Source organism: Abrus precatorius, unplaced genomic scaffold (assembly GCF_003935025.1).
Source record: "Abrus precatorius isolate BTA unplaced genomic scaffold, Abrus_2018 Scaffold11, whole genome shotgun sequence".
In the NCBI taxonomy this organism is placed as follows: Eukaryota; Viridiplantae; Streptophyta; class Magnoliopsida; order Fabales; family Fabaceae; genus Abrus; species Abrus precatorius.
In genome coordinates, this window is record NW_020874303.1 from 14,019,706 (window position 1) to 14,034,056 (window position 14,351).

The 14,351-nt window shown below is 34.5% G+C and overlaps 1 protein-coding gene across 6 annotated transcripts in view; it reads left to right on the forward strand.

Moving 5' to 3' along the window:
• LOC113853985 (THO complex subunit 1) overlaps window positions 1–12,093 on the forward strand; it is a 32,828-nt gene extending 20,735 nt beyond the window's left edge. For 3 of the 6 annotated variants that reach the window (XM_027484750.1, XM_027484752.1, XM_027484751.1), the window contains 8 exons: window positions 5,778–5,894; window positions 6,026–6,108; window positions 7,238–7,304; window positions 8,007–8,078; window positions 8,256–8,306; window positions 9,855–9,914; window positions 9,995–10,144; window positions 11,538–12,047. In XM_027484750.1, coding sequence (XP_027340551.1) covers window positions 5,778–5,894; window positions 6,026–6,108; window positions 7,238–7,304; window positions 8,007–8,078; window positions 8,256–8,306; window positions 9,855–9,914; window positions 9,995–10,144; window positions 11,538–11,789 — 852 coding nt within the window. In that variant the 3' untranslated portion in view covers window positions 11,790–12,047. Of the gene's footprint in view, window positions 1–5,777; window positions 5,895–6,025; window positions 6,109–7,237; window positions 7,305–8,006; window positions 8,079–8,255; window positions 8,307–9,854; window positions 9,915–9,994; window positions 10,145–11,537 lie in introns of all 6 variants that reach the window. The other 3 variants (XM_027484747.1, XM_027484748.1, XM_027484749.1) reach the window with 3 other exon arrangements.
• Window positions 12,094–14,351: the final 2,258 nt, after the last annotated feature.

The following is a 14,351-nucleotide window of genomic DNA, read 5'->3' on the forward strand; positions in this document are numbered from 1 at the left end:
ATGGTGATCGTAGAGGAGCAGGGCCTAAATCCAAGGGTGTTAGACATCTCACAAATGAAGAGTTGGTAGAAAGAAGGTTGGGACTGTGTTTCAAGTGCGGAGATAGATTTGGGCCGAAACATCAATGCCCAAACAAAACTCTATGTGTCATGCTGTTGGTTGGGAATGAATGAGACATGGATGGCAAAGATTAAGAAGTGGTAGAAGTTGATGAGGTGGAAGAGGACAAGGGACTCGAATGCAATGTGATGGGTCTATTAGGCTTCTCTGAGTTGGGTCCAAAAGGTGCAAAAGCAATGAGACTAAGTGGGCTGTTAGGTGGAGTTCTGGTAGTAATATTGATAGACAGTGGGGCTAGTGATAATTTTGTGGCCCCTGAAATTGCACATTCACTTGGATTCAGTGTTGTTAAAAAAGGGCCACGGTGGAATGGCATGGTGTTTTTGAAGGATGCCATTACAGGTATAGCAATGTGTGGCGGTTTTTCATGGCGGTCGTTACACACATGGCGGTAATGGTGGCCATGGAGGAAACGGCGGAAATATGACGTTTTTTTTTCAGAAAAATGGGTTTTTTTGCAATGTTTGGGCCAACAACCTGACCTGTTCCAGAGGTTGATCTGTCCAGGAAAACCCTAAGGTGACATCTCTTCCCCTCTTCGTGAGGCAAATAAACATTTCCTTCTTATCTCCAATCTATTTCTCTTCTTCGATCTCTCTCTTTGACAATCTCGTTCTGCATTTTGCTGAGGTGTCTCTCTTCTTCAATCTTCTCTTTGTTTTGCTGGGGTGCCATTGTCAGTACTGCATTTCTGTCCTCCATCTCCGGTGACTTCAACCTTCATTTCCGGCGACTGGTCCTCCATCTCCGGCAACTTCAACCTCTATTTCCAGCAACTGATCCTTCAAATGAGGGAAGGGAGCCACCCAAACTAAAGATAGAGATGGCCCACTAAAAGAGAGAGAGAGAGAGAGAGATGGATATTGGAGAAAATAGCGTCGAACAGAAGTGGAGAAAGAAAAAGGGTTAGGGAAGTAGTGTGATAAGACTATTTTACCCTTAAAAAAAAACTTAAAACATAGGGCAAAAAGGAAAAACTAAATTTTTTAAGTGGAAAAAGTCTTTTTTATTCTTATAAATACCTAAAAACTGTGGGACAGAAAAAAAGTAAACATTTTTATTGGAACCCTAAAACAGAATTGTGGAAGAAAAGATAAATAAAAAAAGATAACGTAACAGAAAACTTAAAAATGTTTATTTTGTATTAAATTATGGGTGAAGCTACTTGTGTTTTGAGTTAATTTTGTTTTCAATAATTTCTTATTACCTATATATAATATTTTTATATATTTATTATTTTATTATCAAAAACTTGTCACCTTCTAAACAGAAGTAATTTTGACTAGCAAGTGTACTAGTGTTATTGTAGCAAGTTATAAAATTGTTAGAACTGTGTTTGAGTCCCAAATATCGTCCTCAGGGAATAAAGTTCTCAATTATCACTTCACAAGTCCACAATTAGTTGAGCTTTACGAATTTCAGATGAAGTTTGAAAAGAAAAGTAATTGATATTAAACACAGAAGAGAAAACTGAACAATGAACATGAAAATGTGTGTTTGACAGAGGTAAGAAATGTAGCTAGGGATTTGTTTCACTAAAACTTCAGTGTCAATTCAATAAAGTTCTGAACTTTCAAGTATTTAGATGGAATGACAATCAGTTTCACGTTGTATTAATCAAAGGTTAATTCCTTAACTCAATGAATCTAACATTCAATTAAATCATTCTAATTCCTTAGATCTGGTTCAATTGAATGTTGCATTAAGCATTAGAAACGAGAAGATTGCAAAATCAAGATATCTTATCTCTAAGAAATCAATAATCCTGCTACTTGATTCAGATCTGAGAAACAAGTTCAATTTTTATTGATAAAAATTTCTCTGAGATTAGTTAACCGAATTTCCATTCAATCACCACATGAACAGCATAATCAAATACTCAATCCAATCCAATACTCAAAGTTCAGATCTAAAATCGATTCAACACATTCGTTTTGGATTCACAATCCTTAACTATGAAGAGTTCAAGCAACCATTACAACATGAGAAGAGAAAGAAAGAGAAGAAGAAGAAGATGAACGAGGAGAATCTTCAAGCTAATCTCCAATCCGATTCTTCAAGATTTGAAGGTTGGTGTTCGTCCCCACTCTCTCTCTCAGACTCTCTCAACACCTCAACACCAGAAAACTAATGAAAATGAAAAATGAACAAAAGATCCAAAGATCTAGGCGTTTTTTCAATTTATAGATTTTCTGCAATGAGTGCGTTATCACTTTACTTCGCAAGAGTAGCCACGCGCAGACTTATCTGATGTTCTGGAAGACTGGAATGATCACTTTTATTCATAAAAGTGGCAAAGCTGGAAGTCGAGTTGCGCGCGTGTTTACTTTCAAGAGGAAAAGTGGCTACGTGCAACTTGCAAAGCTGAAGGTCTCTCTGGAACACTCACTTTCGTTGGCGAGAGTGACCACGCGCTTCTCGCTATGTATGGAGTCTCTCTGAAACACTCACTTTTTCTAGCGAAAGTGACAACGCACAGACTCCACTTCTCATTTAAGCTTTGGATCATTCACTTTTACTGACAATAATGATCACGCCCAGCCCACACTCCATAAACCTTGTTCTTTGAGTCCAGATTTGCTACTTTTCTTCTATAAACAGAAAATTCAAAAATGTTAAAATAACTGTGTATTTAAAGAAAACTTTCAATCATTCTATTTTTATGAGTTTTTCTGCTTTTTTCAACATTTTTTCCTTATCAAATGGATTAAAACTATAGTAAAATACTAGTAAAAATAGGGATTCATCACCGCCATAATTTCGCCATAACCTGCCATAATTTTATGGCAGTTTTTTGGATTTCCACCATGACCCGCCATCCTCTATTGATAACATTGCTTGGATTGGAGATGGAAAGTGCACACCAGCTCAAATTATGACTAGGGGATGGACATGTGGTGAGGACCAAAGGGCCAGTGTTGTCAAATTCCACTCCAACTAGTAGGGACTGAAATGAAGGTGGATGCTCATGTGTTAAATATTGGAGGATTGAATGTTATTTTAGGGGTAACATGGCTACAAACTCGAGGGGAGGTTATCATAGATTGGAGTGACATCAACATGAATTTTTATTGGCTGGGAAAAAGAGTGGAGTTAAAAGGAATGCAAAATGGAAATAAAAAAAGAGAATGTTTCCTAGCTGAACATACACCTTTGTACAGTCTGTTGAACAAGGAGGAATTAGGAATGGATGGGTTGAAATGGGACGCACCAGCATCATGGAGTTTGGGAGGATTTTGAGACATGTCTCCAATTCAAAGGGGAGAGCTGCAAGGGCTATTCGATGAACACAGTGCAGTTTTTAGGAAAACCAGTGGACTCCTACCAGTGAGAACTATTGTTCATTCCATGGGGCAAAAGGTATAAATATATCCCCTTACAAATACCTTCATCATCATAAAAATGAAATTGGAGAGCAAGTCAGCAAAATGTTGAAATAGGGGATCATTCGTCATAGTTCAAGTCCTTTCTCCAGTCCAGTGATATTGGCAAAAAGGAAAGATAGTACTTGGAGGATGTGTATGGATAACCAAGCATTGAACGCAATCACTATTCCAGACAAGTTTCCAATTCCTGTAGTTGATGAGTTATTACATGAGCTATTTGGATCTTCTTTCTTCTGCAAATTGGATTTGAGATCTAGGGATCATCAAATCCGAATGCGAAAAGAAGACATTCACAAGACAGTCTTTCAAACTCATGAAGGCCATTATGAATATCTAGTCATGCCGTTTGGATTAATGAACACACCATCTACATTCCAAGCTGTTTGTTATCAATTTCTGGAGAGATTGTTGGGTTGCCTGGGCTGCCATTGTCCATATTGAGTGACAAAGATCCATTATTCGTTAGCAATTTCTAGAGAGAGTTGTTCGAACTTCAAGGCACCAAATTGCAAATGAGCATTGCATACCATCATCAAACTAATGGCCAAATAGAAGTTGTCAATAGATGCTTGGAGACATATCTTCGTTGTTTTGCATCAGATCATCCCAAAACCTTGTCTTTGTGGGTTCCTTGGGCTGAATTCTGGTATAATACCATATATCATGCATCTACAGGAACATCTGTCTAAGCAGTCTACAGCAGAAGCCCTCCTACCATTCCAAAATTAGTGCAAGGAGAGATAAGGGTAGAAGTAGTAGTACGTGAGTTAAAAGACATGGATGGAGCCCTAAGTCAGCTTAAGGCTCATCTGCAGTAACCTTTGATACACATGAAAACACAAGCTGACCGGCACTGTCAGAATTTGGAGTTTGCAGTGGGAGATTGAGTCTTCCTCAAAGTACGACCTCACAAGCAACTCTCGGTCACTCAATGTATCAGGTCCATCCTATTTTCCATATTTTCCAATTAAAGAAGGCAGTTGGAGAGTATACAGAAATCAATATGCGTAGCGACTTAGTGGCTGAAGAAATAGTGGAACCAGAGACCATCTTAGCTAGCTTGCCATGTTGTCACTACAGGGGGTCAAACGTAGAAACAATACCTTGTGAAGTGGAAGGGATTGCCTGCCATTGAAGCCACTTGGGAAGAAGAATTCATGTTTCAAAGGGACAAGGCTGCTGTTTCAGGAGGTGGTATTGTTAGACCAACAAATATAGAATATAATCAGAGTGAATGGTTGCTGAATGAAGGCCCAGCTAACCCAGAATATGGCATGTGTTTGTGAGGAAGAAGGGACCAACCGTCAAAGGTTTAGTTAGTTAGCAAGTATTAATGGAGAAGGAGATAACAGAAATAAAGGAGGGAAAATTGTATTCTAGAAAGGGAGATTCAATCTCTGGATAGGAGCTGAGAACTTTGGAAATTGTGTGTAAAATCCTAAGTCTTTCTGATTGAATAATAAAGTTTCATCATCATTCTTTCATATTCATCTTTCTTAGTCTTTGAACCCTAACAGATGTCTACTGTTTCTCTTAGATTACTCCTATAAAACCACAAGTCTATATTTGTTTCTTGCTTTTATAATTGAAGGCGTGTCCTTCCTTAACAGAATCCTACCGGGAATACATTTCTTAAGTGTTTTATTTTTATTTTTTTTTATGATAGAGAATCTTTCATCAAGAAAGAAAACAGAAGAAATCAGGAGCATAGAAATCCTCTGTGCTACTAAGTACTCAAAAAGTAAATAAGGAGACAAACACTAAGTTGAAAACAGAAATACAATCCCTGTGTTATAAATGTGTATGTGAGAAAGGAAAATTGCAGATAACTTGAATTTTTTTTTATCAGTGGATCATTATATGGAATATGCAATAGACCTAGCTTAAGCACATTCCAAGTTTATGTTTCATCATCTACTTATACCCAGGGTATTATGATCTTATTAATATGCCGTTTCAAATTTTACATTCAGCAAATAGTGTTTTTTAATATATTGAGATGTCGTAAGAATCTGTTATCATATGGTGAGTTTCTTTTCTGACATTAGTATCCTCCATAAAGTTTTTAGATATCAAGTTGTTTTCCAAACATCCATTCTGTTATTTTTCTTTGCTTTGCTGCCGTATGTGGAAACATGAAATAGTCTTTGTGGAAGGAGAAGAACCTTATTTTGGCTTAAATTTTTAAGACTAGAAATAGAAACTGCTGTTTTGATTGAGTTGCATTGTTTACATGTAAACTTGACCTGCATATTTCCTTATTTAAATCAGAAAGAAGACATTACGACATGTGAGGAACGAGTTAAAAAACTTATTGAACTGACACCACCAAAAGGGACGCAGTTTCTTCACAAAATTGAGCATATTTTGGAACGAGAAAAGAATTGGGTGAGCATCTGAAACTTTTCCTCCATATTTTCTTACTGTCTTGCCCATAAACATGTGGTTGCAATTTATCATGAACGTTAAAATTATGTTTACTATTTACCTAAATATAATTCCATTCTGTACTTTTTTAGGTGTGGTGGAAACGTGATGGCTGCCTACCTTATGAAAAACAGCCTTTGGAGAAGAAAACAGTACCAGATGGGTCCAAGAAGCGGTATACTTTCACTAACTATGTTTGTCAGTTAATAATGGTTTTATTTTATAGAATTAGAAATCTTTCAAAATCTCCTGGAAGATAAGAAAAATTAATTCTTCCTTTCTTTCTATTAAGATGTTTGCTTTTGAATTAAAATACTTGTTATTTATACATGGATGTTGCAATGAGTAACGAACATTTGTCAGTTTTAATTGGGGAAGTTTATTAATTATTGGTTCATTGAAACACTTCTGTTTGGTACTTACAGGCAATTTACACTACCACAATTGATGGCATTGTTTCAATGTTGCTAGTTGACTGAAAGAAGTCCTATAACCCTTTTTCGGCTGGGGTAAAACACACCCATCAATGTCAACCTTAAAGCATGTTAAAATAAGTGTTTCCCATGGAACTGAACTCTTTAGGTCACTTAACCATTTGTTAGGATGGAAGGAGAGAATTAGGGGGAAAAGAGAGTATTGATGTGCTTGGTTAAGAGATAGTATTAATGTTAAAATAATAATTTATATGATATAAAAAATTTTAAAAATTATTAAGAAAAAAAATATTGTAGCAAGGGCATGTTTGATTACTGTTTTGTGCTCTAAATGTTTTAATTCCTTTTGGTTAAATTTTTTTTTTGTTATTATCATAATTTTTTCTTTCTTATATTTTCCACCTTATTTCTACTTTATTTCTCATTGTCCTATTTAGTTCTTTTCTCTATATTTCATCTTTTTGGATATGATACGCATATCTGATATGCCAATTTGTGTATTCTTGCAAAATATAGGATACGATAGGTTTAGGATATAAGATATATGTAAAAAATTCACAAAATATATTAAATTTGTTATTGTAATTCAAAAAATCCGAACTCAGAACATTTGTCTTAAACGTTAATAACTATGAAATAGCAATTGCTTACAGGAGCGCTAGTTTTAGCATTTTTCCTTGTGAGAATAGTCACCAAAAGAGAAAAGGTAGGCTAAGACTATAAGCACGTGAGGTTTTTTTTATTTGAAAAAATGTTTGGCTGTAATCCATTGTTGATTCCTTTTGTTATTGTTGTTACTGTTATGCTTCTAATTTATACAGATTCTTTTCCCATTTTATCGCTTACTTTGTTCGATCTTGTTATTTTCAGTAGGCCAAGATGGAGATTGGGTAATAAAGAACTGTCTCAGTTGTGGAAGTGGGCGGATCAAAATCCGGTATGTTACTCTGTACAGGAGCTGTGGCCAGTTAATATGCAAGGCCTTTCTGTAGTAGTCGTTGATTGTGGATGCTGAACACTAGGGTTGAGTATGAGTAGGTCATGACATTCTGTACTTACGGTCAAAGTGCCCTGGCAGTCTATTTTAAATTGTTCAGTTGAAACTCATACTCATTACAATATGTCTAGATATTCCCATTTCTTTATGATAATCCATTCAAGGCAATGTAGCTGATAGGACACCAACAGAAATCGGTTTATAAGTATTATTCAATTCAAAAGAACTGAGCTTAACTCTTATGAGGACACAACTGGAGCCTGAGGCTCCACAGAGAATGCTATTCCGTGTCAAAATACTAAAAAGAATTACCCTAGTGTGCCTCACAACCCCTCCTCATTCTCCCAATATTTCCACTACCCTTCTAACTGATTTCCAACTTGACATAACAAATTCCTTCCTCTATGCCCTTGTGTTGCTTTCTGTGATGAAGTATTTGGATCATGTTTCTTTGGGGTTCAGGTCCAAATCGAATAATTGTTGAAATGAATTGTCTATTGTCTTTGCATTGATGCTGTACTTAGGTTGCTTTATTTTTGTGTGTGGTTATAGAAAATTTCTTCCTTTCCATTTTGTTGGTTATGGAATATATGGATTGACTATTTTAGATTATCAATTTACACTCAACCTTTTGATTACCAGAATGCTTTAACTGATCCTCAACGTGTTCAAACACCTTCAATTATGGAATACTGGAAACCCTTAGCGGAAGATGTAAGCTTTCCTTATTCAGCTACAACAAGCATATTGATTTTCTTTTCCTTCCTACACTTACCCTGTTTAATAATATTTTAAGACTGGTTATTATAATTTTTCCCTGTTTTCGAAGATTTATTTTTTTTCTCCGCATTGCACTGAATATGAAAATTCTTTGCATTTTTTAAATTACAGATGGATCCTTCTGCTGGAATAGAGGCTGAATATCATCACAAGAATAACAGGGTAATCCTCGGCTTAAAATTTAATTTGGGATGGAATAGGAATTTTATTTAAGAGAAAAGAAAGAAAGAAGTTTGAGAATATGTTATCCTCAAAATCTTCAGAAGTAAAAAACGCAAAAGAATAAGAAGAGAATTACTAATGTAGCTAGGCTGCCTATTATCTCTTGATTTCTGAGAGTGAAAGTTGAAACAGCCATGGGCATGATAGCAAAACAGCCAAAAATATAAGCCTGTCCCTAAACAAATTTACGAAATGGCTGCTATGTAATGCTCCAGGGTCTGTGTTGTTTATAGTAGTCTTAAATGGCATGGAAGGTGGTGTGATATGACAGCTGAACCGATGAAATGGCAATTGTTTTCTTTGTCATTATCAAGAGTGAGTCTATCCAGGAGCAAGCCATCCTTGACATGTTTTCTTTGTATGCATACTCTCCAGCAATGCGGTTTTTTGGTTGGGCCAAACAAAACTAAGTTTGGCTGGGCCTTTTTTCCCCCTAATTGGTTTGATCCACCTCTTAAATGCTGGCTTCTCAGCACGTTAAAGATCACCTTTATAACCTCTTCTATGATCTAGCTCCATGATACTACCCTGATCTCACCAAAGCTTTTGGGTGCGATGAAGTTCCATGGTCCTACAAAAAATTATAAAATCCCAACCACAATCTTGACAACGTTGGTCTCTGTTAGGGTCAATCAGATTGGTTGGTTAACCATGGTTTTAGCCTTCAAATGGAAAAAGTTAAAAAACATTGAGCTTTGCACCTTCTGGAAACATAAAAATATCTTCAAATTTCCATCAATAAAGGAAATTGGACTCATTTGCATTTTGTTTTGATTAGTCATATTCATTCTACTGTGTAGCTATATTGCTTGCTGAGATTTTAATTTTAATTACTACATTTTTTATCTCATGAGTTGCTGACCTTTTAATTTTAAACGATCTACTGCTAATGGACAGTATTAAAGTATAACTTTTTAAAAAAAGAATAACTTTTTCTTTGAACAAAAGAAAAGTGCAAATAAATAAGATAAGGAATACTTGATAAGAAGAACCTTGGGAGAATCATACACAGAAGCTAGTTGTTGTAGTTGGATAGCCAAAGGCCTTCTAAACCCCCACATTATAATCCATACTTCCAACATGGGCTCAAGACTCATACCTTACAATTGGATCATAACTACACTCTTTGGGAAAAGAAAGAACAAAGCAAAGCTAATACAGAAGCAGAACATTAATACGAAAGAGTACTCCAGTTACACACCTACTAAAGAGTAAAGAAATCCTTGTGAAACACCCTTAAAGCTTATCGTAGGAGACCACAATAGCATTCTTATCCTATAGCGAGTCTGAAGAGAGACATTTTTCATAAAAGATATAGGCATTTTGCTGCAACCAAAGTCTCAAAATCTCAGCATACATAGCAAAATGCCATAGAAAAGAATATAAACTTTACGAAACGAAATCCTCCAAATTTTGTGGGTTGCAAATTTATTGTATGGACCTTCAACTTGAAGATATACATTCTACATATCTGTTTTTTCAATTCAGGTTTACTGTTGGAAAGGTCTCCGGCTATCAGCACGGCAAGACTTGGAGGGATTTTCTAAGGTATAATGAACTTTTTAATCTGCAGTTTATGCTGCATAACTTTTTCATGTTAGTGAAATTTATGTTTATATTGGTTGCAGTTTACTGATCATGGAATTGAAGGGGTTGTCCCACTAGAACTTTTGCCACCTGATGTCCGATCAAAATACCAAGCAAAACCTAGTGACAGGGGGAAACGTAGTAAAAAGGAAGAAACAAAAGGCAATGCCCATCAAGTTGAGGAAAATCAGGTTTCTTGATTATTTCAACTTTCCATTCCTTTTATAATTACATTAGCTCAAGATTGTTGCTGGTAGTATTCAAATTTTTCTTCCTCCCCCAAAAGCGCTGAATGGTTGGCAGGATTTATAATTTATTTTGCTTTGGTTCTAGTTCAGCTATTATATTTAAGCTGGAGGGGGCAGACATACATTAATATATTCTAGGCTGTTGGTTTTCTTGTGCGCATAACAGGCCATTTCTTTAATGAATTTTAAACATAAGAGTATGCCCATGACTTTTTTGGCCAACTAGTGTCTTGGTTCCTTCATGAAAAATCTGCTTCCAGGGTTGATCCTGGCTCTGCACTTGGTCCAACTAGTACCCAGGTATTTAGACCTACCTTGTATCTCAATAGTGAAAAAGAGAAGGAAAACACACACACACATATAAGTATATCAAGGGAAATTTAGGGGCTGTTTGGTTTGAAAAATGTCACCTTGTTTTCATTTTAAAGTTTGTGAGGAAACAGTAAAAACATAAGATGTTATTTTCACTCTTTCTTAAACAAATATTAGAAATCATAAAACAAAATGAAAGGTGGCTTTTTTGTAATTAGAAGTAAAAATAAAAAATAAAAAGATAATTTTTTTTAAGGTAAACAGGCCCTTCAACTTCCAAAGGGGTTTATTAAGATGGAAAGAAGCTCCATTGAATAAAAGAGTTTGTCCTATTGAAAGAATTTACCTGAAAAATGCCAAATCCTTTTGTTTGATATAGAAAACAAACAAACAGAATCAATGAAATCCTGAAGAACCTCTAGTATAGAATTTACCTGATAATTCCTTCAAAAAAGAATCTTGAAGAAAACTATGGAAATTTTTTATTGGAAAATGATAAAAGACTTGAAAGATATCTTCAAACTGTTCATCTCCTACTGAATGGTCCAGAGAGCTTCATAATGCAATGTTTCTGACATGGTTTTCTTCCCCTCACCCTTTGGTTACAATTTTGTTTTACAATGCCCATCTAGTCTTGCTTTTTCAGATTTCTGCATGTATACCTGACAAATAGTCCAGCGTCAGAAATTACATCCAGCCCACGTTGGTCATTAGTTATGTGCTGGTTTATACTTTCTGCAGTATATTTATCAATTGGATATCAAATAATAAATTGCTATCCATGCTACCGTATGAAATGGTGCCTAGGATTATTATTCATTTAATAAATCGCTATCCGTGCTACCCTATGCAATGATGCTTGTAAGATTAACTGTTATCTATCTATATTTCTTTCTACTTCTCTCCATTGTATTTGTTGTCTCTTCACATTTTTAGAATCTTTGATAGCAAATCCAATGTTTAAACGGATTCTTTGGAATTACTTTAGTTCCAATTTATCAATTTTTTGTCTACTGTGAAATAGATTGCTACAACTGCAACTGAGATCGATAGTGAAGGCATTAGAACAGATACCACAGCAACACCTATGGAATTTGATGGTGCCACTGTCCCTGGTACTCAAGGTGGAACCCCAACGCCTGATGAACTTCAGAAGCACAGCTCAGACACTGATGTTGGTCAGGAATCAGGCCAATTGGAAGCAGATGCTGAAGTTGAGGCTGGAATTATAGATGGAGAGACAGATGCAGATGTTGATTTAGATGCTGTTGGCTGAGTGAGTTTGGGATCTATGTGCCAAGGATGATGAACATCTGAAGTGAATGCCAGCATCATGTTTTTGATATGACAAAGATAGCTTCAACATTCATCACTTGTTCAAGTTAAAGGCACTTTTCCCCCACCCTAATGACAGGAAGGAAATTATTTGGAATTTTGGTACAAATTTTAGTTGAAAATGGTTCTCTCCACGAACAAGAGTGACAATTGTACTTGGATGGGAAAAGGAATGAAATATACTGAATCTTGGTTTTTCCATTACGAGCTTTCCATGCAATCAACATTTGAAACTGATTTAAACGCCAAATTATATTTATAAGATATTTTCACTTCAAACTAATGCGGAGTAACAACAGAAGTGACAAAGATCAAACCATAAAACACGGGAGTAGTGAAATAGGTACTATGTTTCAAAAGAGATGTAAAAGATTGGAACTAGTGTCTTTGTTATTGAATCCTTTACTATGCTTCGAATCCTTACTAATGCTCTTATAAGGCACTAGTTAGGAATACCTCTAAAATCAACAATTTATTTGCCGAACACCTCTACAAAAGTCCCCTTTTAAGATATGTAGATTGCCAATTCACCATAACAAAGTTCTGAAACAAAAAGCCTTTTTAAATTTCAATAGATTAAATAAACAGGTACTTGAAATTCAAATTCAACATCAATAACGTAAACGTTTTTTAGTAACAGAATAAGAAAGCTTTCCATGAGCAAAAATATAGAAAATGAGAAGAATAAATGAGAATTGGAAACCAAAGGTAATGACTGTGACTTGTGAGTGGGCGAGGGAAAAAATTGAAATAATTCGTGAGAAATCTCTATTATCATTAATAGTTTTATTTCAATTATCATATAGGTACACTAATGTTAAAATTTAAGGGTTAAAAAAAATTCTAAATTAACACATCACATTTCTATTATACGTAATACTATTTTACTGACGTCATATTCATAGTCTATGATAATATATTATAGTTTTTTTAAGTTTCTTATTTATTTAAATATAACAAATTCTAAGAAACAAAAGTACGAGAAAAAGTCCTAGGCACACATAATATTCATACAACTTTCCCTTCCCACTTGTCCCTTTTCTCAATCATCAATTCTATTGGGAGGTGGGTCATCATTGAGTCCCAAGTAGGCTGTTAAATAGTAAAAGAGAAAAATAATTTCAACTCTTGTTGGGCCTTGTATGACTATGAGTGTAATATGAGAATTATTTACAATAGTTGTAGTTAATATAATGAAACTCATAAATATAATTGTTTTATTAGCATTATTAGAGTTTCATTCTCCTAATCCCATACTAAATATCAAGATTTGTGTAGGGTTAATGGGTGCATCTCCACCACTCATTTTGCATTCATGCACATTTAATTGATACAACACAAAGATAGGGATGGGTATAAACATTCATAACTATATCATAAGGCAATACTTAATGCTAAAATGAGTAGAAACATGTTCAAATGATTGTCCAAGTAATCAACAAACCAACAATCATTTCAATGTCTTTTATGTGTACTTTTTTCATGGAATAAATAATTATCTAACATTATTAATACTGAATTAAACATTGAGAGTTTTGTGTTTACAATCTAGCTAATTCCATAGATACATTTTTTCTTACAATTTCCTTTATAGTTACTCCCAACAGTCCACACTCACACTAATCATGGAATGCTCCAGTGCCAGTAAGGATATGTTAGCACAATTCTCATTGCCAAGACACAAGTTAGCCAACCTAGGTCTTTTATAGTACTTGGGTACTCAACTATTCTCTATGGTTACACAAACATTATTTGCTCCACGCATACTCAAAATTTTTAACCACTTTTCTTGTGAAATTAATTTATATTTACTATCACAATCACAAACAATTTACAACCATTCCTTGTCCAACTAATACAATTTCTCATCCCTTAAACAAGAGAACAATCATTTTCATGGACATGACTACTTTCTAAATTCTCCAGATTTCATGCACTAACTTGTAAGTGTCTACTTTCATATAAAAATACAAACATAATTTAGACACTTATAGAGAGTTAAACAAGACTCAATTTTTTTTTCTATTGTTCACAAGTTACCCTTTTCAATCCGTAATATATTGAAAATTCATAACTAATTCATTTTAATTCTAAATATTATGAAGTCAATGAGGTTATTCTTTATAGGTCTATTTTCAATTTAAAATACCTGCACATTTCAGACACTTACAAATATTATTGAGTTTTAATTTTTATTTTTTTTGGCAAGTTACATGTTGTCATGTTTCAGCAACAAATTATTAAAAAAATTATAACTCATTTATTACAACACCAAAAATCATGCGACCATATTAAATATTTTCCTTTAAGTGTTTATTTCCATAAAAAAAACTTACAGAATTCGAAATGAAAAATAGTTTATCTATGTTCTTTCCAGAAAGTTACTTTACATACAATATAGTACATTAAAAAAATCATAATTAATTCATTTCAAATCCAATTTGAGTAAATTAGTGAAAAATTACTCCTAATTTAGTCCTTTATTTAAATAAAATATCTTTAT